Genomic DNA, 25,266 nt, shown 5'->3' with positions numbered 1-25,266 from the left:
TGCATCTGTCATCATAAAATCTTGATTTTATTTTCAGATTTGTTTTCAGTTTCACAACAGAAAATGACTCAAATTGAAATTTAAGGAGAAACCACCAAATACAGATTTTGATGAAATCTATCAGAAGGGATAGCAGTGTGGCTGTTTAGCGTTTGATTGTACATTCTGGTTTCTATGATCTACCCGGCAGGTTTATGTTTGATATGTCTAATTTCCTGATGTGTTTTCAAAGATGTGAATATTTTGATTAAAAATAGTCTCACAAAATTTTCCAGACATATTTTTAAAGGACCTTAAAATTAATTTAAGGAGACACTATAGCAAAAGGCTGTTATTAAAGGCTTCAGAGGAAAAAAGTATTGGTCATTTGAATTTAAAACTACAAGGCTAGAATTGTTCTCATAAAAGGAAAGTATTCTTATGGTTACTATCACTTTTTAAATAGAGTGAGATGAGATGGGGTGTTTGTGATGAAAAGCAAACACTGTACCCCACAGTAAGAGAGTCTTTTTTGTCTTTAATATTTTTAATTATTAAAACACATATATATGATGTACAGTCATGTACGTGGAAAAATCTTAACAAATACAGATGTATAAAAAGTAAAATTATTCCCACTTCCCATTCTCTGGAGATGATCACAGTTCACATTTGAGTTTAGATCACTTAAGACCTTATTCTAGACACATATAACTATATACATAACTACAAGTACACACAACTATAAAAATGTGATCAGGATGAACATACTCTATAGTCACATGCTCCTTTCCTCACAAGTCAGATTTATTGAGTTCTAATTTACACAGTAAAATTCATCACCAAGTATTACAGTTCAGTTACCTTTGAGAAGTGTATACAGTTGTACAACCACCACCACAACCAAGATATAGAACATTTTGACAGCCCCACCCCAAGCTTCCCTCATATCCTTGTATTGTCACTTCCTTTCCTCTACCTCAGCTCTTGGCAGCCAATGATCTGATTTCTGTTCACAGTTTTGTCTTTTCTAGAATGTTCTATAAAAGGAATTTTTGTGATTGCCTTCTTTCACTTAGCATAATGCTTTTGAGATTCATCTTGTTACGTTTATCAACAGCAGCTTTCATTTTATTGCTGAGTTGTATTTCATTCTATGAGTATATCACAATTTGTTTATCCATTCACCAGTTGATGGACATTTGGGTTATTTCCAGTTTTTGGCTATTATGAATAAAACTGCTATGAATATTCACTACAGGTCTTTGTGTGGATATGTTTTCATTTCTCTTGGGTAAATACCTAAGAGTGGATTACTGGGTCATATGGTGTGTTTTAAAATTTATAAGGAACTATAAATTGTTTCCCAAAACAGCTGTAGAGTTTTGCAGTTCCATTAGTGATTTTGAGAATTCTAGTTGCTCTACATCCTTGTCAGCACTTGGTATTGTCAGACTGTTTAGTTTTAGCCATTTTAGAAGGCACGTAGTGATAGCTCTTTGTGGCTTTAATCTGCATCCTTCTAATGACTAATGGTGTTGAGGATCTTTTCTTGTGCTTATTTATTATATGTGTATCTTCTTTGGCAAAATGCCTGTTCAAATTTCCTGCCTATTTCTTAATTGCATTCTTTGTCTTATTTTGAGTTGTCAGAGTTTTTTATATATTCTTCATACAAGTCCTTACCAGATAGGTGTTTTGCAAATGTTTTCTTCCAATTGGTGATTTTTCTTTAATTTTCTTTTTCAAACACTTTATTTCCCCCCCAGCTTTATTGAGATATAATTGACATTTAACATTGTATTAGTTTAAGGTACAAAACAATGGTTTGACATATGTATATATTGTGAAATGATTGTCACAATAAGTTTAGTTAACATCCATCATTTCACATAGTTACAATTTTTTTCCCTGTTGTGATGAGAACATTTAAGATCTACTCAAGTAGAAACCTTCAAATATACAATACAGTATTGTCAACTATAGTCAACATGCTGCACATTATATCCTCAGAACTTATTTAAATAATAACTGGATATTTGTACATTTTGACCACCTTGACCCATTTTACCACCCCTCCACCCCCACACACACTCTCTGCCTCTGGCAACCACTAATCTGTTCTCTATATCCCTGAGTTTGGTTTTATCAGATTCCACATATAAGTGAGATTACAGGTAACTCCCTTATAACACGGCACTTCTATAACATGGTTTTGCTTTAACACGTTTCAAGATTTGGGGAAAACCCTCGTACAACACAGCATCCTAGAACACAGTTTCACTCAAACACAGTTTGAGAATTAGAGAAATCACCGAACAACACAGACTGTAATAAGAGCTTTTAAGAGCAAAAGATATCTCATTTGAAATTTTTCATTTGAGCACGGATGTCGTATCAGATTTGACTGCAGAATTTTAAAATTTATTAGAATTTTAAATCCATTTTGTTTGTGGAGTATTAAGTTCAGAGGATGAAGATATCTTGTCAAAAAGAACACGCCCTTGGTTAATGGTGCTTAGCAGTGATGATGAAGAAAACCTTATTTAACACATATTAATATGTTATACTTTTGGTGCAAATTGCTTTAATAAAGATATTTCTCTTAATTATAAAAATATAATAGCATTTTTTTTTAATTGTGGAACCTAACCCGCTTTATGTACCATCTCTTTGTTTCGTATAACACGGATTCACGTAACATGGCAATTTTTAGGAACCTAACAACCATGTTATATGGCGTTACCTGCATATAGTATTTGTCTTTCATCGTCTGATTTATTTTGCTTAGAATGATGCCCTCAAGGTCCATCCATGCTGTCACAAACTGACAATATGGATCTCCTCTTTATGGCTGAATAATAGTCACATTTCTTTATCAACTCTTCAATGGACATTTAGGTTGCTTCCATGTCTTGGCTATTGTAAATAATGCTGCAATGAACATGCAGTGCAGATATCTTTCTGAGATAGTGATTTTCTTTCTTTCAGATATATACCCAGACGTGGAATTGCTGGATCATATGGTAGTTCTATTTTCACTTTCTTGAGGAACCTCCCTACTGTTTTCCATAGTGGCTGCAACAATTTACATTCTCACCCACTGTGCACAAGGGTTCCTTGTTCTTTTATCCTTACCAACACTTATCTCTTGTTTCCTTTGCTATGCAGAAGCTTTTTAGTTTGGTGTAGTCCCACTTGTTTATCATGTTTTTGTTGTCAAATCGAACAACAACAAAAATCATCACCAAGACTAATGTGAAGGAGCTTATCCCCTTTGTTTTCTTTTGAAGTTTTATGGTTTCAGGTCTTGTAGTCCATTTTGAGTGTATTTTTATGTATAGTATAAGATTGTTGGGTCCAGTTTCATTCTTTTGCATGTGATTGTCCACTTTTCTCAGCAGCACTTATTGAAGAGACTATCCTTTCACCACTGTATATTCTTGGCTCCTTTGCCATAAATTCATTGACCATATATTCATGGGCTTATGTCTGGGCTCTCTATACTGTTCTATTACTCTACCTGTCTGTTTTTTTTTACTTTTTTTTTCCCCCCAAATTTATTTATTTGTTTTTTAATTAGTTTCAGGTGCACAAGACAAAGCAAAACTTAGACGTTTATCATTTATATCCCTCACACTGTGTGAACCCCCCTCCCCCCACCTGTCTGTTTTTATGCCACTACCACACTGTTTTGATTACTATAGCTTTGTAATATGTTTTGAAATCAGGAAGTGTGATGCCTCAAGCTGTGTTCTTCTTTCTCAAAATTGCTTTGGCTTTGAGGGTCTTTTGTGGTTCCATATAAATTTTAGGATTGATTATCCTATTTCTTTGAAAAATGCCATTGGAAGTTTTTCAGGGATTGCACTGTATCTGTAAATTGCTTTGGACATTTTAACAGTATTAATTCTTTCAGTCCATGAACATGGAATATCTTTCCATTTATTTGTGTCTTCTTCAATTTTTTTCATCAATGTCTTACAGTTTTTAATGTACAGGTCTATCACCTCCTTGGTTAAATTTATTCCTAAGTATTTTATTCTTTTTGATACAATTGTAAATAGAATTGGTTTCTTAATTTGTCTTTCTGATAGTTATTAGTGTATAGAAACACAATTGATTTTTGTATATTGATTTTGTATTTTGTGACTTTACTGAATTTGTTTACTCTAATAGCTTTTTGGTGGAGTCTTTAAAGTTTTCTAAATATAATGTCATGTCATCTGCAAATAGAAACAGTTTTACTTCCTCCTTTTTAATTTGGATGCTTATGTATGTATGTATGTATGTATGTATGTATGTATGTATGTATTTGCCTGATTGCCTTGGCTAGGACTTCTAATACTATGCTGAATAAAAGTGGCAAGAGTGGGCATCCTTATCTTGTTTTTTATCTTAGAAGAAAAGATTTCAGCTTTTACCACTGAGTGCGATGTTAGCTGTGGGTTTGTCATATATGGTCTCCGTTATGTTGAGGTTTGTTTCCTCTATACCCAGCTTGGTGAGAGTTTTTATCATGAATGAATGTTGATTTTTGTCAGATGCTTTCTCTGCATTCATTGAGATGATAACATCGTTTTTATCTTTCATTTTGTTAATGCGGTGTATCACATTGCTAGATTTGCAGATGTTGAACCATCCTTGCATCCCTAGAATAAATCCACTTGATCATGATGTATAAATGATCCTTTTAATGTATTGTTGAATTCAGTTTGCTAACGTTTTGTTAAAAATTTTTACATTTATGTTCATCAAGGATATTGGACTGTAATTTCCTTTTTTTTGTTTTTTTTTTTTTGTTTTTGGTGGTGTCCTTGTCTGATTTTGGTGTGAATACAATGCTGGCCTCATAAAGAAATTTGGCAGTGTTCCTTCTCTTCTATTTTTTGAAGAATTTGAGAAGGATTGGTAAAATGGGAGTAAAGTCTTTATTTTTGACACAGTACTTAATTATGGATTCCCCTCAATCTGCAGATCTCCAGAAATTATACACATAATCATTTCAGCTGTGTCCTCTCATTTTGTCAGACACATCCGGGAAGAGCCTAAGACAAGGATTTTCTTAATTTTTTGTAAATTGACGTGGATAAGTTACATTATATACTATCAGCTAAAAGTATCACAAAATATAATTTTATACAGTGTAATGCTGTGATACAATAAGAAATATATATTTGGTCTTTGTCCCTGGCACCTGGCAGAGTTACTAATGTAATATAATTAATTAACATTTAGTTTTTGCTCCGGGCTCCTGAAATAGCTCCAGAATGATAAAGGTGAAAGGAGCATAAAGTGTTATGATACTTGTTTTTTTCCCCCCCCATTCCTGAAGTAGCTCTGGAGTAATAAAGGTTATTTGTTATTCACAATAAGTTCTTTTCAACCACATTTAAGGTTATATGAATGGTATGACTTTTGGAAAGTCCCTAAGGTTGGGGTAGGTGGGCGGAGGGGGGTAGTTGATAGGGGAGCTAACTATGTGATTCGAGCATTAGAACTTTCTGCCCCATCCACTGACCTCTGGGGAGGAAAGAGGGCTTGCAGGTTGAGTTAACTACTAATGGGCAAAGATTTAATCAATTGTGTCTAGGTAATGAAACCTCCACAAAACACCTAACTGGAAGGATTCAGAGAGCTTGTGGGCTGGTGACACGCCTGGGGATGGCATGGAAGTTCTGTGCTCCTCTTCCCATACCTGCCCTATGCTTCTTCCATTTGGTTGTGCATTTATGTCTTTTATTATATCCTTTATAATAAACTGGGAAATGTAAGCATGTGTTTCCCTGAGTTCTGTGAGCCTTTCTAGCAAATTATTGGACCTGAGGAGAGGAGAGAATCCCTGATTTGTAGCCATGTCAGTCAGAAATACAAATGACAACTTGGGACTTGCCATTGGCACCTGAAGTGGGGACAATCTTGTGGAACTAACTGATCCTTTGATCTATGGGGTCTGTGCTAATTTCTGGCAGTTAGTGTCAGAAATAAGTTAAATTATAAGGTACCCAGTCAATGTCTGCCAAGAACTGGAGAATTGCTTAGTGTGGAAAAACACACATGTGGCACCAGAAATGGTGTGAGTAGAGAAAACAGAGTTTTCCTTTACATAGGTAAAACAAACTGTTTTGAACAGTACTTATCAATATGATGGCCATTGTTGCTTATAATCTTTTTAATCTATGTGGAAAAGTTTCCCTGGAACTTTAGTAAATATTTTCCCACATTTATTCAGCATAGATTTCCTTAAGTTTATAATTATTTTCTCATTACACAAAACCAAATTTTGATTCTATGATAGCACTATTTCTTGTGGAATAGTGGATAAGAGGGAAATTTTTAGTTTATTTTATGGATAATTGTTAATATTCAATCATTTGTGATATATTTTATTTGCACGGATTTAGATGTTTTGGACTAAATTTGTAGTAGTATACTGCAATACAAAATCCACTGAAAACATAGTCATAGTTTTATTATAACTCTATCTGTATTATTGGTAACACACTCAGCACAGGTATCAAAGACTATAGTGACATGATAAATTTCTTCTTGCTTTGCTGCTGAGTCAAAAGCTGGCTTAAGTCTCATTTTTTTGGACATTATCTGGAAATCTGAAATAAAATGTTATAAAATTAAATGTTATATTGGGCTAGAAAGTAAAAGACACTTGCTTTGAAAGACATTTTGTTTTCTGTAATTTTCAGACATACAAGTAGGTTAAAAGATTAAAAATACTTATCCTTATTTGATATTTGAAAGTAAATTTGTGATTTTTTTTTTAAAGACAGTGTTTCAGTATTAGCTTATCATGTGCTAGATGAAATTATTCTTGTGCTTGGAGAGTTAGATTATACTTAGTAGTGCGTATAATGTGGGTACTTAACAGAAACTTTTTAGTTGATTTATCATACCCACTGAGTTCTTCCAAGTGCTCTGAGGTTTCGTATAAACTTGCAAATGTGCCTCTTCTTGACTCTCCTAAAGAAAAAAAAAAAGACGTACAAATTTAATGATTTATCACAAATACAGCTGATAGTTATTTTGAGCTTGTACTTGGTCAAAGATGACCACAAAGATGGCCTTTACTCACTCTCCATGTTCCTGCCACTTCGTCATCAAGATGTACAATCTAATTCCCCTCCTCTCGAAATCAGGCTTAGCTCAGGACTCCTTTGTAATCAATAGAATGTGAGGAAGGGACTGCCTGACTTCTGACACTAGGTGCAAAAAGGCTGTGCAGCTTTTCAGCCACGAGTCTTAGGGCACTTACTTTGGCAGAAGCCAGTCACTGTAGGAGAAGTCCTACCACTTTGAGACTGTCATCCTGGGCAGATTGTATAGATTTTCCAGTTGACAGTCCCAGCTGAACCCAGTCTTCCAGCCATCCTACCAAGGCTCCAGTCTATGAGAGAAGCTGTCTTGGACTTTTCAAACCAGTCCACCTGTCAGCTGAGTACCACCATTGGGTGACCTAAATTGATGTCTAGCCAAGCCATGCCAGAATTCCTAATCCACATAATTCTCATGATATATAAAATTGCAACTGGATCAGCCTCTTTTGGGGCATAAGATGACTTGTTAAAGTAATACTCAGAAGGAAAATTAATTTAGAGAGCAACATAAAGTATCCATATAACGAAATCAGATATGGGAAATTTATACATATAGACATGTTAATTTGTTACTTAACTTTCATATTCTACTTTTGACTTGAAGTCACTGAGACTAGATAATCTAATAAGATACTCTTTATCCTTGCTTATGAGAGGCCTCAGTTTTCAGGTCCCCCTTCATTTCCTGTATTCTACTTTACATAAGGCTCTGTACATTTCGTAGTTTGTCCCCATCTCTCACTCACCACAATTCCTGAAACATTTCCACTGTATTCTCACCCTGTTTTCTGAAATTCCTTTTACTTTCTTGCTTTAACAGAATGTTGGCTGTCTTCTGAGGACACTGCCAGTCCAGAAGCCCTTTTGCTTTTGTTTTCCTCAGTCTTCTTACCATTGGACATGGAGATGGGTAGGTATCCTCCTTACTCTCTATTGTTCTCTTTCAGGACATTCACCCTCTCTCCTTCTCTTCCTAATTTAGCAATTTCAATGTATGTGTAGAAGATTCTTCCACCCTGAGTCTCAATTCCTTGAGTTCCGTTCTTTTAGATTTTGCCCTTCACCCTGCTACAGCCATTAATTCCCACGGTCATGCTTAGACATTGTCATTGCCAGTATCTGCAAGCCCCCCTCAAGCTCAGCTTTCTCCATGCAACTTCCTGAGTGCCAGCTTTTATCTTTCTAGATCACTCTCTCTGACACCGCGACCCCAGGAATTCATCAAATTGCGACCTCCTGTCCTACCACTTTTTCATCATTCCTCCCCATTTTGATGTCTTCTATCCCTTCTCTATGCAATTTAAATTCCATGGTCATTCACTCCCTTGCATATAGACCTATTTCCTTACCGTTTTCTCACTTTGTCGTACTCACTTGACAAAACTACAACCTTGGATAAATACAACTCTTCTTATTCTCATGCTTTGTATAGCTCAGTGTGGCTGGAAAAAATATACAACTGAGCCTCACTTTAAATTTATGGCCACAGACATTAGGTAGATCTTTAATGTGTTCAGGCAATCCTATTAAACACTGCTAGTCCATTCTTTCTTCCATTCTCCTAGATGTCTATTTAACTATTTCATCTGTTTTCTCAAACCTTCCATACCCATCATCATTATCGGGTGCTATTTTATTTTACTAGTTTCATAGAAGAAATACAAGGTAGTAGGAAGAAACTTCCTCAAGCTCTGTCAAGAGTTACTCTCCTACGCCCTATCTTCCCATCGAAGGCCAACGCCTCTACTTCACTATGTCTCATCCTCCCTTGTCCACAACACAAGACAACAAGACATGGCTCCAGCAATTCCTTCTGTCTGCCTCCCACTTATCAGGTTTTTTTTGTTTGTTTTTTTTTGTTTTTGTTTTTTTGTTTTTGCTCTTCACTACATCTCCATCAGTATGGAGTTGAAGTCACAAGACTTAAGTTCTCACCAATGAATGTGGACATCATGACACATACTGCTTTTGGGTCTTAGTGTTAGACATTGGGCTTTCATTTCTCCTTAAACTTTTCCTTTTCCTCAATCTTGAACATGGAACGATTACCTTATGATTCAGTTTCTAGCATGCAGATAATGACAATACCCTAACATAGTAGTTCTCAACTGTGGTGATGTTTCCCCACAGGGGACATTTGAAAATGTCTGGAGACATTTTTGGTTGTCACAACTAGTAGGGGCCAGGGCTGCTGCTAAATATCCTACAATGCCCATGGCAGCCATTCCTCCATCTCCTCCATAACAAAAAAATCATCCAGCTCAAAATTTCAATAGTGCAAGATTGAGAAACCCTGCTCTAGGAGACAATGGGGCAACAAGATGGAAAGTCATGGCTCCCTGCGGGGCTACCTCATAAATGTACATGTTTCACTTCAGGATTAGGAAAGAAACAAACATATTCTTAAGCCACTGTATTTTTTGGACTCTTTGTAATAGGAGTTCAGCTGTTACCTTAACTAAAATGTTCTATCTTTCTTTAATATAAAGCACTATCTTGGATTTCTCAGTTTAATATTTTTCATGGCATCACAATATGTAGAACCATGCTAACATCTTGATGCCTATTTTATTCTATCTAATGTCTTAAACTCAGCATTCCCTTTGGTTTGGCAGGATGTACCAATATCACTTAAGCTGGAGAAATCCTTCTTGGATTCCCCAAATTTGAAGTTATACCTATATATTAGTTAGCATTCCTTCCCCAGTTGTTGACAACAGTGAATTTTATTGTGGGCTATTTCCCAAGTAGATTCTATGAGAAAAATAGTTATATCTGTCGCTATTCTTTTCAACTTAGGCCACAATTGCTAGTTTAACTAAAAGACATGTACATTCTCTCTGTGCTAGGAAACCTTAGCAGTCATTAATTTACATAGGGGAAACCTTGAACTCATCATTTAGGTGTTCTGACACCACCATCCATTCGCAACAAGGTGCACACCACCTTTGCAAAAGCACTTATTTTGATTCCTAACCCAGGTTTTCTGCTGTGAGTCTGACTGACGGTGTGATTTGAGATGTTTGATCTGTAGGACTTCAAGTACGCTGGAAGATTAGGGCCTATTTCACCCAAGGAAGACCAGAACCAATACCAAAGTTGAGAGTGTGATATTTGCTTATACTGTCTACCATTTCAGTAGAAACAGGCACTTCCTTGTTAATAGTGAAGACTCTCAAAATTCCCTCAAGTGGGCAACAAAAGGATCTCATTTATACCGCCACTCAGCCTATATTGTATCAAAGAACATTAGAATAAATCAGCAAGTGATGAATGGCAATAAACCAACCATCCCATGCCTTTACTTGGAAACAGCAGCATATAATTTTCAAATACAACAGTATTATATATAAATGTGACTTTAAAAAATGTTATCTGCAGAGGAGTACGGGTTGAAATTGAAGAGATACTACTGGGTAGTTTTGTAACTGAAAAGGTGAATTTTTATAATTTTGCCATGCAAAACATTTCTAGTGGCCTTATTCTAGAAAAGGGTAAATAAGAACTCATATAAAAAGGTTGTGTCAGAGTTTATAGACTTAGACCTCTGGTAATGGATTCAACCTTTCCACAACAAATCAAAAGTATGGTTGTGTGCTCACATGAATATACAGTAGTCATTACCTTAAATTTAAAACTCACTATGAGTAGCAAACACACAGCGCAGGATATGAAGGCTGTATTGTATCAGTGTGGTCTGCAGAGAATTTCTTCGTATGCTTTTTGCCTTGTTGAAATATATGTTGCAGTTCAAAGCAAAAGGGATTACTCCTGAATAGTCATCACAGCGGTTGATTACGTTCGTATATCATATTTAGCTGGACCCTGCAGGCGATTATGCTATTAGCTATGCTGGTCCTGCTGTTGTCAAAAAGTTGATCACCTAATGTTCAAGGACTGTGCTTTCTTCTGTTCACCTTATCAAAATTACTCAAAGGTTTTTGTCAAAAAATAAAGCAGATCGTGTTTTATGAAAATGATTAAGAATAAAGACTATGTGTAAAAATGCTCATATCTTATGGGTGATTGTAGCATTATCCTATGAAGAGATTATATTTTGCTGTAGTATTTCAGCACATTTTACTTAATGTCCTCGATTCAATTTTAGTAGAAACAGTGCTTTTGTCTCACTGATAGTGGAGAGTCTCAGAAAATAATTTCTGAAAAAAAAAAAGTCTTTCTCTCCCTGCCATGTATTCAAATCATATAAAATCAAAACCATGGAAGTAAGCCCAGCGCGTCAATATTAATACAATAGTACATCTACAATGGTCTCATTACAATATGGTTTTATAAGGTAACTGTACTAAGGAGAAAAGAGTTTTGTTGTAAGGAAATATGTATATAAACTGAAAACCTGTCATTTACACTTGACAATCAGAAAAATCTCTTCAAACAAATAAATACATAAATATCTGTTTTTGTTTAGACAATGGTTATGTAGTTTCATTCATTTAATTACAACAATTAAAAAACTTTAAAGAAATGAGTTAAATAAATATTCTTATAAATCCTGAACCTCATTACCTATATAAAGCATGTTTTGATAAGTTTGACTTTTAACCCATGTTATTATAATTAGCTATAGACGAAGTAAAGCGATGATAGTACATCTTTGAAAAAAGATATTGACAGGTATGGTTTTATTATTTAAAATAACCTATATACAATTTTCACTATAAGCACATTACAAAAGCTGTCCTTCAGGAACAAAGATGATTTTGAAGCTATAGCAGTTGAACAGCTAGTTTTTAAATTATGTTCCCAGAAGCGGTGATGGATTGGCATAGAGTCGCGTGTCCTTTTTGGCGTGCTCCTCCTTGTAACTGATGGTGTGTAAAATGGCTGGTCAGGGATACAGCCTGTGGTCCTGGAGAACAGCCAGACACTAATTTTGGCCTCATTAGGACTGTTCTCTAATCAACTGAACTTCTCAGCAAGTGGAAGTTTCCTAATATGTCTCGTACTTGCTTGCCTTTGGCCACCCCACTTGACACTCACAATAGAGGAGGAATGGGTACCAGTCAGGAGGAAGCAGATGGCACATTCAGCTGGGATTCTGAAGAGACTAATGAAGAGACTATTGAGGGAGGAGGGCAGGGCTAAGGAACCGACAAGGGATGCTGAACACCCTGTGATGCACCATGGAGGGATGCCATGCCATTGTCTTCCCGGGGCTGAAGGGTAAAGGGAGAGAGGATGGCGTTAATGCCCCCTGAGTGAGAAACGGAGATTTAGGAAAGGGGTCACTCAGAGAATCTAGTAGTAGTTGTTGTTGTAGAGTGTCACGGCTGTCAGAACTGAGCTGATGTCAGGGGCAGAGGAATAATTCCCTGACTTCACCACCTTCCTAACCTCTGATCTCCTGCTGGTGACTACCTCTGGATAAATCCAAGCCAGGAATCCCAAAGGCAAGTGCATCTGTGAGATGCTGTCTGCAGTCAGTCTCCTGGGACACAGAGCAAAATGGGAGAATGGATCTTAGTGTGTGTGTGTGTGTTTGTGTAATAGCATATAATAAACACAAAGTGAAATTTAGTCATGTGCAGCATGTTAAATGTCAACATATTTGAGGCTGGTTTATGATTTGATGCTTCTCTTTCCTTTCCTCTTTCTCCTTTTTCTTTTCCTTCTTCCTCTTCCTCTTCTTTTTCTTCTTCTTTTTTGTAATATTGGTTTGTCATTCATCTTAGCATGCACTTCTCATCTTACAGTTCAGGAAAAATTCTTTGAATGAAAGCCTGAGATTACAGGCTTCATCTCACTCTACCAAGAAAATGTGTGTGTGTGTGTGTGTGTGTGTGTGTGTGTGTGTGTGTTTTGGTAAAACTCTCCTATTTTTCTTTTTTAACAAACATAGGGGTAATCTGTTCTATCTGTGTTTTGAAGTAGAAATCACGATGTGGTTATTCTACAGCTTATGAGTATAATAGTCAAGATATAAACTTTTAAGGCAGAACACATCTTCTAAGTTTGGGTAGATTCTCTTAAGTGTCAAAAACTGACACGTGTTCTTTCATAGTTCGGGTTCTGGTATATAGCAATACCCTTTCCAAAGGCTTTTGTTAATAGTTAAAGCCTATTAAAGTTTATACAAAGATTAGAAGTATATTGTAACTCAAAATTATAGGTTCTATTCCCCCCATAAACACCATTATCTTAAATAGATGGAATGGAGCTAGGCCTGGAGAAGCATTGATGAGACCATATTGACACAGAATTATACTGAATTTCTTCTGGATATCTAAACTTTTAATGAAAGTATTTGATTCAGGTCTATAGATCTGTTCAGATGCTAAATACTTTCTTAAATAAATGTAGTGTTGATATCTTCATACAGTTCTTTTTATTTCTTCTGTTAATGCTACATTACAAATTCTGCATTTTTCTAGTTAATATGAAGGAACAGAACTCAGATTACCCTCTTTCATGAAATACGTGCCCCCTCCCAAGAAAAAAAACAAACCCTGAACAAAATATATGGAAACAATGGTTTTGAACACACTGGACATCAGTGCTCTCCAAGAGACAGGAAACAAACAATATGAGGCCTGTAATTGCCCAGTTTGCTGCCTTGAGGAAGTTTCCAAGCCATGGCTCAGAGAGGGGGAACCCAGAAAGAAGAGCCCAGCAAACTCCATTAGTTGAGGAGATGAAGCTGAGAGACTAGGGAGACCCAGGCAACAGGAGTTAGCAACTAGTGTGATGGAGAGGAGAAAGCTGCACACAGAATTCTGGAGCTTTGTAGAGGATCCCCTCAAGTAGTCAGTGAAGTACAGATCAGACTGTATATGTGACGATACTACTCAACACTGGGAAAGAACAATCCACAAGAATGGGACAGAACAGTACATGGTATCCACAGAAGGTTGGGAATGCTCCCTGTTAATCACCAGCAACAATGGAAAACCTCATAATTCATAGGTCATTGGGTAGAGTATTCAGAAGGGTTGTGACTCAAAGGTGGGGGATAATTATCCTTAAATCACACCTTTCTCTGGTCCCACCTGAAATATCTGAAAAGCAAGACCTGAAAGGATCAAATTGTTTCTGGGTAACTTTACTTCACCTTTGAACAAAGCTCAAGAATATTTATACATTACAAAAGTATCCAGCACCAAAAATAAGGTGAAATTCAAAATGGTCTGGCATCGAGTAAACCATTAAAGGAAGTAGAATGAGGAGAAAAATCAATCAATCAAAACTGACCTAGAACTGACACAGTTATTAGAATTTGGAACAAACACAGTTATTAAAACAGACACAGTTATTAAAACAGTTGTTAATGCTGTATTTTAGACATTAAAGAAAGTTTAGAGACATGGAAGGTATAATCAAAGGAAACGAGTGAAACTGAAGACAGAGTAGTAGAAAGTATTCAAAATAAGACAAAGAAAGATAAAGAATTAAAAAGCTGGACAGAGCATCAGTGAGCTGTAGGACAGTCAGGCAGCTTACTATACACGTTATTGGAGTTCTGGAAGGTGGTGGGTGAAGAATTGAAAACCATTTTAAGAAATTATAGCTGAAAAAATTTTAAAAACTCATGAACATCACAAACCCACTGATCTAAGAAATTCAACAAACCCAAGCTCAATAAACTTGGATTATTAAAAGAAACAAAACAAAACAAAACAAAACTCTGTCAAACCTAGAATTCTATAAGCAGTAAAAAAAAAATCTTTGAAAAAAGAAGACAAAATAAAAATGTTTTCAGACACATGAAGCTGAAGCAATTCATCAGCAGTGGACTACATGACAAAAATGATTACGTCCTCGGGCAGAAGGAAAATGACACCAGATGAAAATCTGGATCTATGCTAAAGAATGAAGAGCATAAGAAATGGTAGGTACATAGGTCAACATAAAAAAGATTTTAAAGATTATTAAATATCTTTAAATTATATTTGACTGTTTAAACAAAATAGTAAGAATATAGCGTGGGATTTATAATATATGTAAAAGTAAAATATCTAACAATAATACTGCAAAGGTTGGTAGGGGAGAAATAGAAGTATGTGTCTTAAGGTTCTGATACTATGTGTTAAGTGGTCTAATGTAACCTGAACGTAAAGTGTGATAAATTAAAGATGTATACTGGTCATTACTTCCGTTTTTACATTTTACTTTATACTTTCATTGTAACAATTTTGGTTAAAAAGAAAAAAATCCCCAAGACCTGAAAATCAATCTTCCTCAAATCTAAAAATGAGAAAGTCTATCATTAATTTAAACATTCATTTGAAAATTTATCCTGCTCATCTATTTCCCTAAATTGAAGCTCGAGGATGAGTTAACGAATTAAAAGCAGTAACCATTTCGTTATCATTCCCAAGTTTAATTTTCCTTGACCAAATTATGTGAAGTGTAACATATATAATATAAACCTAAATGCTAATAGATAAAGTTGGATTTTTTTTTCTGGTGCCTTTATAAAAATAACAGAGTTTGGAAAACACACAAACTCCATGTTCTTTCACAGACGGACTACTTTAGAACAATGGGTTATATAGGAGATGATATTTTTAATAAATAATCTAGAGACATAAAAATTATTTTTGCAAAAATCAAATTTTCCAATGTACGCTGAGATTTTCAAACAAAAGGTACTGTAGCATACAATATCCAATCCAAATATAATAAGATGAGTAGATATGGACCTTGTCAGCCGCAAAGTAGTTCCTAGAAATAGATCTTCCTTGAAACACCCAAACAATTCTCCCACCAAAACCCCAGATTAAAACTTTATCGATCCCAGATGAGGAAGCCTGCCTTTTAAATTTTCATAAAAATGAATGGTCATATTACCCAAAGCAATATACAGATTTAATGCAATCCCCATCAAAATCCCAATGGCATTTTTTAAAGAAATAGAACAAAAACTCATCAGATTTGTATGGAACCACAAAAGACCCCAAATAGCCAAAGCAATCCCAAGAAAAAAGAATAATGGAGGTATCACACTCCCTGACTTTAGCTTGTACTACAGGGCAACAATAATCAAAACAGCATGGTATTGGCAGAAAAACAGACACACAGACCAATGGAATAGAATTGAGAGCCCAGAAATAAATCCACATAAATATGGACAGATAATTTTTGACAAAGAAGCCAAAAACATACAATGGAAAAAAGACAGCCTCTTCAATAAATCACGTTGGGAGAATTGGAAAGCCACATGCAAAAAAATGAAACTAGACTGCTTTCTGTCACCATGTACCAAAATTAACTCAAAATGGATCAAAGACCTAAGCATAAGACCTGAAACAATAAACTGCATAGAAGAAAACATAGGTACTAAACTTATGGACCTTGGTTTCAAAGAGCATTTTATGAATTTGATCCCAAAAGCAAGGGAAGTAAAAGCTAAAATAAATGAATGGGACTATATCAAACTAAAAAGCTTCTGCACAGCAAAAGAAACCAATGACAAAATAAAGAGGCAACCAACTGAAGGGGAGAAGATTTTTGCAAACAATGCTTCTGATAAGGGGCTAATATCCAAAATATATAAGGAACTCATGCAACTCAACAACAGCAACAAAAAAAACCCCCAAACAATCCAATTAAAAAGTGGGCAGAGGACATGAATAGACGTTTCTCCAAAGAGGACATACAAATGGTCAATAGACATATAAAAAAAAACCTCAACATCACTAATCATCAGAAAAATGCAGATAAAAACCACAATGAGCTATCACCTCACACCAGTTAGAATGGCTCTCATCAACAAGTCAAATAACACCAAGTGTTGGACAGGCAGTGGAGAAAAAGGAACCCTCATACACTGTTGGTGGGAATGCAGACTGGTGCAGCAGCTATGAAAAGCAGTGTGGAGGTTCCTGAAAAAATTAAGAATAGAATTACCATATGACCTAGCAATCCCTCTCCTGGGTATCTAACACAAAAATCTGAAAACATTTATCCACAAAGATATATGTGCTCCAATGTTTGTTGCAGCTTTGTTTACGGTGGCCAAGACATGGAAACAATCAAAGTGTCCTTCAATAGATGATTGGATAAAGAAGTTGTGGTATATATACACAATGGAATACTACTCAGCCATAAGAAAAGGTGAAATAGTATCATTTGCAGCAACATGGATGGATCTTGAGATTATTATGCTGAGCGAAATAAGTCAGACAGAAAAAGTCAAGAACCATATGATTTCACTGATATGTGGTATATAAAACTGAAAACAACAAAAGAACAAGACAAACAAATGAAGAAATGAAAACTCGTAGACACAGACAATAGTTTAGTGGTTACTAGAGGGTAGGAGGGGAGGAGAGTAGATGAGGGTAAAGGGGATCCAATATATGGTGATGGAAGGAGAACTGACTCTGGGTGGTGAACACATTATGTCATGTATAGATGATGTATTACAGAATTGTACACCTGAAGTCTATGTAACTTTACTAATAATTGTCACCCCAATAAACTTTAATTAAAAAAAATAATGGCAAAGAGAAACGAAATTTGAAATAAATACCATTTCCAGATGACCTATATGTTTGTGGTCTCTAAGCGTGCTTTCGAAACCAGCAACATCAGTATTACTGGGAGTTTGTCAGGCCCCACTCTAGAACTAGTAAATCAGAATCTGCATTTTAAAAGGATTCCAAGGTGATTCATTTGCACATTAAAATTTGAGACTCACTGTTTGATACACCCTTACTGGTACTTACTATTTAATATAGGAGCAAAATAGCATGCTCTGTAAAAGGAAGAGTATTGGCTGCTTGTCTTTTGTTCAGTTGCAACATTTAGATCATAAGCAAAAATTAAATTTGTTTCCATGGACTGGGAGTGTATTTTGTACTCGGGAATGTGATTAAGACTTTTTTAAAAAATCCTCTCAACCACCCTGTGCTCTAGGTATTATTATCCCCGTTCTATAGAAAGGAAATCAAAGGTGGGAGGGATTAACTGGCTCCGTGTCACACAACTGGTAACTGGCTCAGTGGAGATTCAAACTCAGGTTGGTTTGGCTCCAAAGCCCGTGCGTCTGACTTCTACTCATATGCCCAATCTCCCTTCAGTGAATTCAGAAAGAAGATGGGTAACAAGAAAGCCTCCTAGGCAACTGCCATGTGTTAGCCATGGAGAGGCTGATTTATCTGACTGTAGAGAACTGCTGTGGAAAGCCTATTTAGTTCTTAGTCGTTGTTTGTCTATTTAATTTCTTGTCTTCTAGAGACCGTTTCTAATGCAGCCGTTTAAAAAATTGCCCCAGCCCCGGGGATCTCCCTGCAGACCACTAATCTGACCACAGGCCAGGACAACTGAGCTTGGACTAATCCTAATCCAGGGTTTCCATCATGTGAGCTGTTGTTGCCTTTATTTCATTATACTCGGACTCAACCCGTAATGGATTCAGCTTCGTAAGTCAGAAAAAGAGGGTAAGAAAGCAATTTATTCATGTTTTCACTGGAGCTCACTGCAGACATGAAATTTCTCTAAAAATGCAAATCATTTGGTGCAACACAAGTGAAACTCAGTAGCTAAAGCTCTTAGAGGAGAGCGCTTTCCCAGGGATGATGTTTTTATGCCAAGTGATTGAATAAATCGATCCATTTATTACAACATCTTCACTTAGATTTTTTTTTTTATCCCTAGATGAATGTGTCTAAGGGTACTAGAGAACCTTTCTTTATAACCAAGAAAATTGATTACACTTGTTAATTTGGCTTTTAATCTTAGGTATATCAAAATAAATGCCATAAACAAGTGTAGAAGAAATCAATATAGATCTCTCTTCAATAGCAGATTGATCAAAAGAGGATTTAGTAAAACTCTAAGATGTAATACTAATGTACAAACTAAGCCCTTACTTATGTAATATGACTATAGACAAGCTCAGTGTCTGAAAGAAACTATATCTGAAAACAGAAGCGGTGTACTTTTGCTGCATTAAAGAAAAATCCCCAGGAGGCCTACCTATCCAAGGTATTTAATGTGAACATTCATTTTTAAAAGATTTCTTGTCTTTTGTCCAGCCATTCTTGTTAATTCATGGGGCACCATATCTCAGACTTTTTTTTTTTTATATGCTACATAAAGCGAAAATTACACTGAACAAGTGTAAGGTTGGTTATAAAAAACAGATAAAACAACGCTCTGAAAAGCCAAGATATCACAAGGAAAGGCTATCAGTCATTCTTTTCAGAGAAGGTGAGGACAATGAGAAATAAAAATCATACACGAAGACTCCTGAAATGCTACTTAGACCAGCTCTGGGCCATTACGACATGAGCTTTGTAGCACCCAAGGAGCAAACCAATTGCTCAACAGACATCCTTTTGATTAAACATACATTTTTTTTTTTTTTTAAATTTCACTTGTATAATAATGAATGGGACAGAGATTCATGCAACTCTACTTTCAGGATGATTCAAATTTTAAACAGCTGTTCCAGTTTATGTTGAACATACAGTGTGTCTGTCAACTGATAACCCCTATTCATTTGTCATTCAGTCAATTGATATTTATTGAGCACCCAGCAAGTGAAAAAAGCTTGTGGGATAGGTTCTGGGGTACAGTTTGTGGCAGTGTTCAAATGAGATGGATTCAGGAATACATGGCTGAGGAAAGCGGTGGGTGCTCAATCTGCAATGATGGCATACTGCTTGGGATTAGGGCCTGGTCTTCAGAGAAGAAATGAGAGTTTCATATACAGTTTCATAAAGCAATTAATTTAGGATAGTCTCATAAGGGGAACAGAGGTCCAAAACAAAATCTAAGACCTTAACAGAACACATATAAATGCAGTTATATGCTTGTATCAGGAAAAATAAGCTCATTGGGTTCTTTGATAGCTGGATTGGTGGGTCAAAAATTTGAAAAGCAGAGAATCTCTGTGTTAGAGCATGTTTCCTCCACATGTGTATATTATACAACTGTGCATATATTTTGACATAGATAAGTAGAAGTCATCTTTGAAAACCTTTCTCTGGTTTGAATTTAAGTATATAATAACGATTTCTTTGTAGTCTTTAGCTTATAGTCTGTTCTCTTTTGAAAACTGATATATTCGTCCCTGTATCTATATAGTACCTTGCATGATGTTTTAGAGATAGTACATACTTAATGTTTTCTGAATGAACATCATAAACTATTGCTTGGCACATATGGCCAATAAATGTCTGTTGAAAGAAGACAGAATGAATATGTTTACTCTTTAAAGTTTAGATGAGTGTTTAAAAGATATATAATTAAGACAAAGCTATTTGTTTGAAATGCCAGGTGATTAAAAAATGTTCTCCTGCAAGATCTATGGACAACTCTTTAATGCGCATGTAAGAAATACTCAGTTTTTAAGAATGAGTTTTCCTCCTGATTATATTATTTGCTTATCTTCCAAGTAAAGTCTGAAAAGTCTAAACTTTTATCGGTAGTCACAATTTCTGAAGTACTTCAGAAAAGAAGCAAGATTTTTATGCAAAATATATTAAAATAATTTAAAACAGTTCAGTTTAAATAAATACTTTTTTCCTTTCTGTCTTTATAAAAGAAGGTTTCAGCTATACAAATTATCTTAATTTTCATGAATTCAGTTGTTTCAAAGAGCAAAGACTATCAAGTCACCTTTCCCCGTTTCAGTTATGTAACTGGACTATGCATAGGCATCGATGGGAGAATAGAGAAAAAGCTGAAGTGGAAGAGTGTTTATTCTTATTCCACAAATAATCTCCCTTATTTACCTTCTTTGTCTCTACCATACTGTGGTTGGGGAAAAAAAGGTACTATATCTTAAAACCAGACATATTTTATATGGAAAGACACTACATAAATTATGTTTTAATGATGGGATGATATTAAAAATGATAATACATATTCAGATGATAATCGTTACTGGAAAAAGACAATTTTTATGGCTTATCCCTTATGAATAAAGCTGAAGAAAAATAAAAATAGTCTTTTCAGTGACAAGATAACATCAAATTTATATACAGAGGGTGCCAAAAAATGTATACACATTTTAAGAAAGGGAAAAGCTATTAAAATTGTAATACCCAATATATACCGATAACAAAAGATGAATACAAGTCATGTGTATACATTTTTCTGGCACCCCCAGTACATAAATTGTACTAAAAGTTAATATATATGAATAACATAAATATGCAGATATACTATAAATATATTAAAATAAATATCAATATAAAATACATAAAAGTGTGTGTTCATAATTCTTGCTGTTTTTATCTGAGCTAAGAAACTGAGAACAAAAAACTCTATGTACTTTCAAGCTGTGTTGATTTGCTCCAGCATCATACAGTATTTCATCCCACATATTGAGAAGGTCAAGTAGATTACACATCAACTGGAATAGAGTCCCTTATATCTATACACCTAAACCACCTATTTAAAAAAATTGTCTGACACCGTCTCTGCCCTCATATCTCAGTTATCTCTTACCCGATTGACCTGTTTTCTTACTTAAATATTGTCACATAATTACACTTTTTTTTTTTTGGTACCAGTTATTTTGCTCAGGGGTCAGTAATACTTTTCGTTAAGATGGTATACAAACAACATATTTGGAGCGGTATTAAAGAGGCCTTTATGAGGCTACTTTTTCTCAACTATAAAATATAGACCAAGTACGGTAAAGAGTTGGTTCAACTTTAGGAAGCAACACGAATAGTCTCTTTGTATTGACATTATTATAGAGGAAGAATTTTATTAAATCCTTGTGATTTAATAAAAGAGTGAAAAAATAATAGGTCCTGCTATAGACTGAATGTTTGGGTCCCCCCCAGATTCACATATTAAATCCTCACGTCCAATGTGATGTATGGTATTTAGAGGTGAAGCCTTTGGGAAGTGATTAGGTCATTAGGGTGGAGCCCTCATAAATGGGATTAGTGGCCTTATAAATAAGGGCCCAGGAAGCTTTCTTGCCCCTGCCACCACATCAGGACATAGTGAAAGGACAGCCTTCTATGAACCGGGAAGTGGGCTTTCACCAGACACCAAATCTGCCAACACCTTGACCTCAGACTTCCCAGCCTACAGATTTGTGAGAAATAAATTCCTATTGTTTATAAGACCCCAGTCTATGGTATTTTTTTACAGTAGCCCAGTGGACTAAGACTGGCTCTAAGGATTCTGTAATCGTTCCCTGTATGTCACATTCTTTACTTTAAAAGTTAATTATTTTTTGAACAGTTGATACACGCACATGGTACTTCCTTTTTTGAAGGTTGGACCGTGAGAGTCTATTCAAAATCCTGATCCCCGGCTACTTACTTCCCTTCCCTAAAGGCAATGTTTCTTCAATATCCTTTCAGAAACATTCCATGCACATGTAAAAGGATAATAGAATACATATTCACATATAAATATATAATACATATTTATGTTTTATTTGTACACAAATGTCACCGTACTATACACATGTTTCTATACTTTTTAAGAAACAGTATATATTGGATATCTTTCTCCCCTTTTTTTTTAAAGATATATTTTTTAGAACAGTTTCAGGTTGACGGTAAAACTGCAATACAGAGAATTTCCATATACCGCTTACCCCCATACATGCAGAGCCTCCTCCACAGGTGACACCCCCCACCCTAGTGGTACATTTGTTACAGTCAATGAAGCTACATGGACATATCATCATTGCTGAAGTCCATAGGTTACATTAGGGTTCACTCTTGGTGTTGAACATTTTATGTGTTTGACAAAATACAGTGACATGTATCCACCATTACAGTATTATACAGAATAGTTTGCTGTCCTAAAAATCCTCAGTGCTCTGCCTATTTATCCTTTCCTCATCCCTAATCCCTGGCAACTACTAATTTTTTACCATCTCTATGGCTTTGCCTTTTCTATAATATCATATAGTTGAAATGATATAGTGTGTATCCTTTTCAGATAGGCTTCTTTCACTTAGTAATATGCATTTAAGACTCCTCCATGTTTTATCATGACTCGATAACTCATTTCTTTTTAACACTGAGCAATATTTCATTTTCTGGATGTATTGCAGTTTATTTATCCATTCGCTCCCTGAAGGGCATCTTGGTTGCTTCCAAGTTTTGGCAATTATGAGTAAAACTACCAAAATTATCTGTGTGCAGGTGTTTGTGTTGACATGTTTTTAACTCCTTTGGATGAATACCAAGAACATGACTGCTGGATGCTTTGGAACTCCTGTATCCCTTTCTGTTGTAGCATATATTACATTCTACTTTATATCTGGATATTTGTATACATACTTTTCTTCCAAGTTTGGACTGTAAAACCACTGAGCTTAAGATTCAAATTTGTATCCCTCATGCCCCAACTCAAATTTCAGCACAGGGTTTTGCATAGAATAAGCACTCTACATAGTTGTTGAATGATTTTCTAGCACTGCCCAGGAAAAGGCTATTGTAGTTTGCTTGGACATTTGGAGTGAGGTGTAATTGATTCTAACATTACATTTAAAGAATCTGTGTAGACCATTTCTAGTATGAAAATGAAGCAGTTTGTGCTCATATTTTCATCCTTTCCCCTACAATTCCTACTTTAGATCAATAAATATAGTGTACCCCTATACCCTCTCCCCGTCATACAGATGCTGGTGGTAGATAGCTGTGGTCGAGACTGCCAGCTGGACACCAAATCTATTTTCTCCCTATTTGGGCACACTGCTGGACTACATCTCCCAGCCTTCCTTTGTAGTCAGGTATGACTGAGTCTAAGGTCCATCCAATGGAATGTGAAGTGTGCCTCTTAGAGGCCTAGTCCTATGAAAAGTCTCTCAACGGATTTCCTCCCTAGCTGGTTGGATGCAAATAATGATGGGCCCTAGAGGATGCTGAAGCCACACGATGGGAGAGTCTGGGATCTTTAAATGGTTTTGAGGAACAGAGATGCCACATGCTGACCTGGAACCTCTCTGGCCTATTACTTCTCTGACCTGTTAACTAAAGAAGGAATACATCCCTGTTGTGTGGAACTATTGACTGTTTGTGTCTTTTTGTTACTACAATCTAGCCTAACCTAAAAGACACAATAGGGAAAATGATGGTAGCTGGCTTGGAAGAAACATGTCCTTGTTTAGAGCAGTCAGGACCATTAGCAAGGTCGTGCTTTTATTGTAACAAAGAGGATACTGAAAGAACTAAAGGAACTGGGTGACTAGCATGGAAAAATAGAAGATTGAGAGTGAGCTGAATAAGAACCTGGAATTGTGCTGTGTCTGTTTTGCTTGCCATCACCCTAGTACCTAGCTCAGGCTCTGGCAGAAACAAATATTTGATGAACAACTGGATATTGGAATAAGTAAATATTATGGACACCAAGTCTTCATTTTTTACTGATAAAACTATTCAAAGAACCAGGGCTCAAAATTCATTAGAGAACATTAAAATTAGGTATTAAACCATCCTAGGTCTTAATGATTCCAGATTTTAATTCTAAATTGATCCTTCTGGCACAGAAAAGTCACTTAGTACCATGAGACTTACTCTGCCTCTGAAGTGAAAGAATCTGTGTTTTGATATTTTGACGAGGCCATTTTAGCACAAACACATGATAATATTATTTTAGATGTAGGGGGTGAAACGTGTACCTGACTACATAGTTTTTCTTTTTTTTTTTTTTTTAATGCTGGAATAAGAATTGAAGAGCTTTATTAATTACTTTATCCCTCTTTCTCCATTCCCTCTGCCATTGCCCTAATTTAGGTCATCTTCTCTTTGGATTATGGTAACAGCCTTTTAACTGGGCTCCTTGCGTCTGGTCTCTCATAATCTCCAGCCCATCCTCTCTGTCGCTGGCAGAGTTACATGTGCTCATTCCCAGTAAAGTTCCAGCCACAGCCCTAACATGCTCTAGCGACCTGTTCAAAATGCAATACTTGAACCATGCCGCGGTTTCTCACACGCCTTTACCCTTCCTGGATTATCCTTTCCTTCCAGCTACCAAGTGAATTCCTACCTAATTTTCAACACAATTCAAAAGCATCCCCTCTGTGAAGCTTTTCCTAAATTAGATGAGTTTCCTTTGTTCTTCATGGCACCACATGTCTTGACTTCAGAACTTACCAGATTGTGCTAGGTGGCAAATTCCTTCAGCCCAGGGACCACTGTAATAATGGCAGTCAGCATTCTGGAACCTAGTGGGTTCACATGCATGATCTCATTTAATTGATTGGTTAATGTTATTATCTGGTAGT

The 25,266-nt window shown here is 35.9% G+C and overlaps 1 protein-coding gene across 3 annotated transcripts in view; it reads right to left on the bottom strand.

Moving 5' to 3' along the window:
- Positions 1–580: 580 nt before the first annotated feature.
- Positions 581–25,266, bottom strand: part of TTC29 (tetratricopeptide repeat domain 29) — a 360,428-nt gene continuing 335,742 nt past the window's right edge. For all 3 annotated transcript variants that reach the window (XM_019730723.2, XM_074338461.1, XM_019730722.2), the window contains 2 exons: positions 6,891–6,957; positions 581–6,590 (listed from right to left, as the gene is read on the bottom strand). In XM_019730723.2, coding sequence (XP_019586282.2) covers positions 6,557–6,590; positions 6,891–6,957 — 101 coding nt within the window. In that variant the 3' untranslated portion in view covers positions 581–6,556. The remainder of the gene's footprint in view (positions 6,591–6,890; positions 6,958–25,266) is intronic.

This window comes from Rhinolophus sinicus, linkage group LG07 (genome assembly GCF_036562045.2).
Source record: "Rhinolophus sinicus isolate RSC01 linkage group LG07, ASM3656204v1, whole genome shotgun sequence".
NCBI lineage: Eukaryota > Metazoa > Chordata > Mammalia > Chiroptera > Rhinolophidae > Rhinolophus > Rhinolophus sinicus.
Note: the sequence above shows the minus strand (reverse complement) of the source record. Positions and strands in the feature narration are given on the sequence as shown.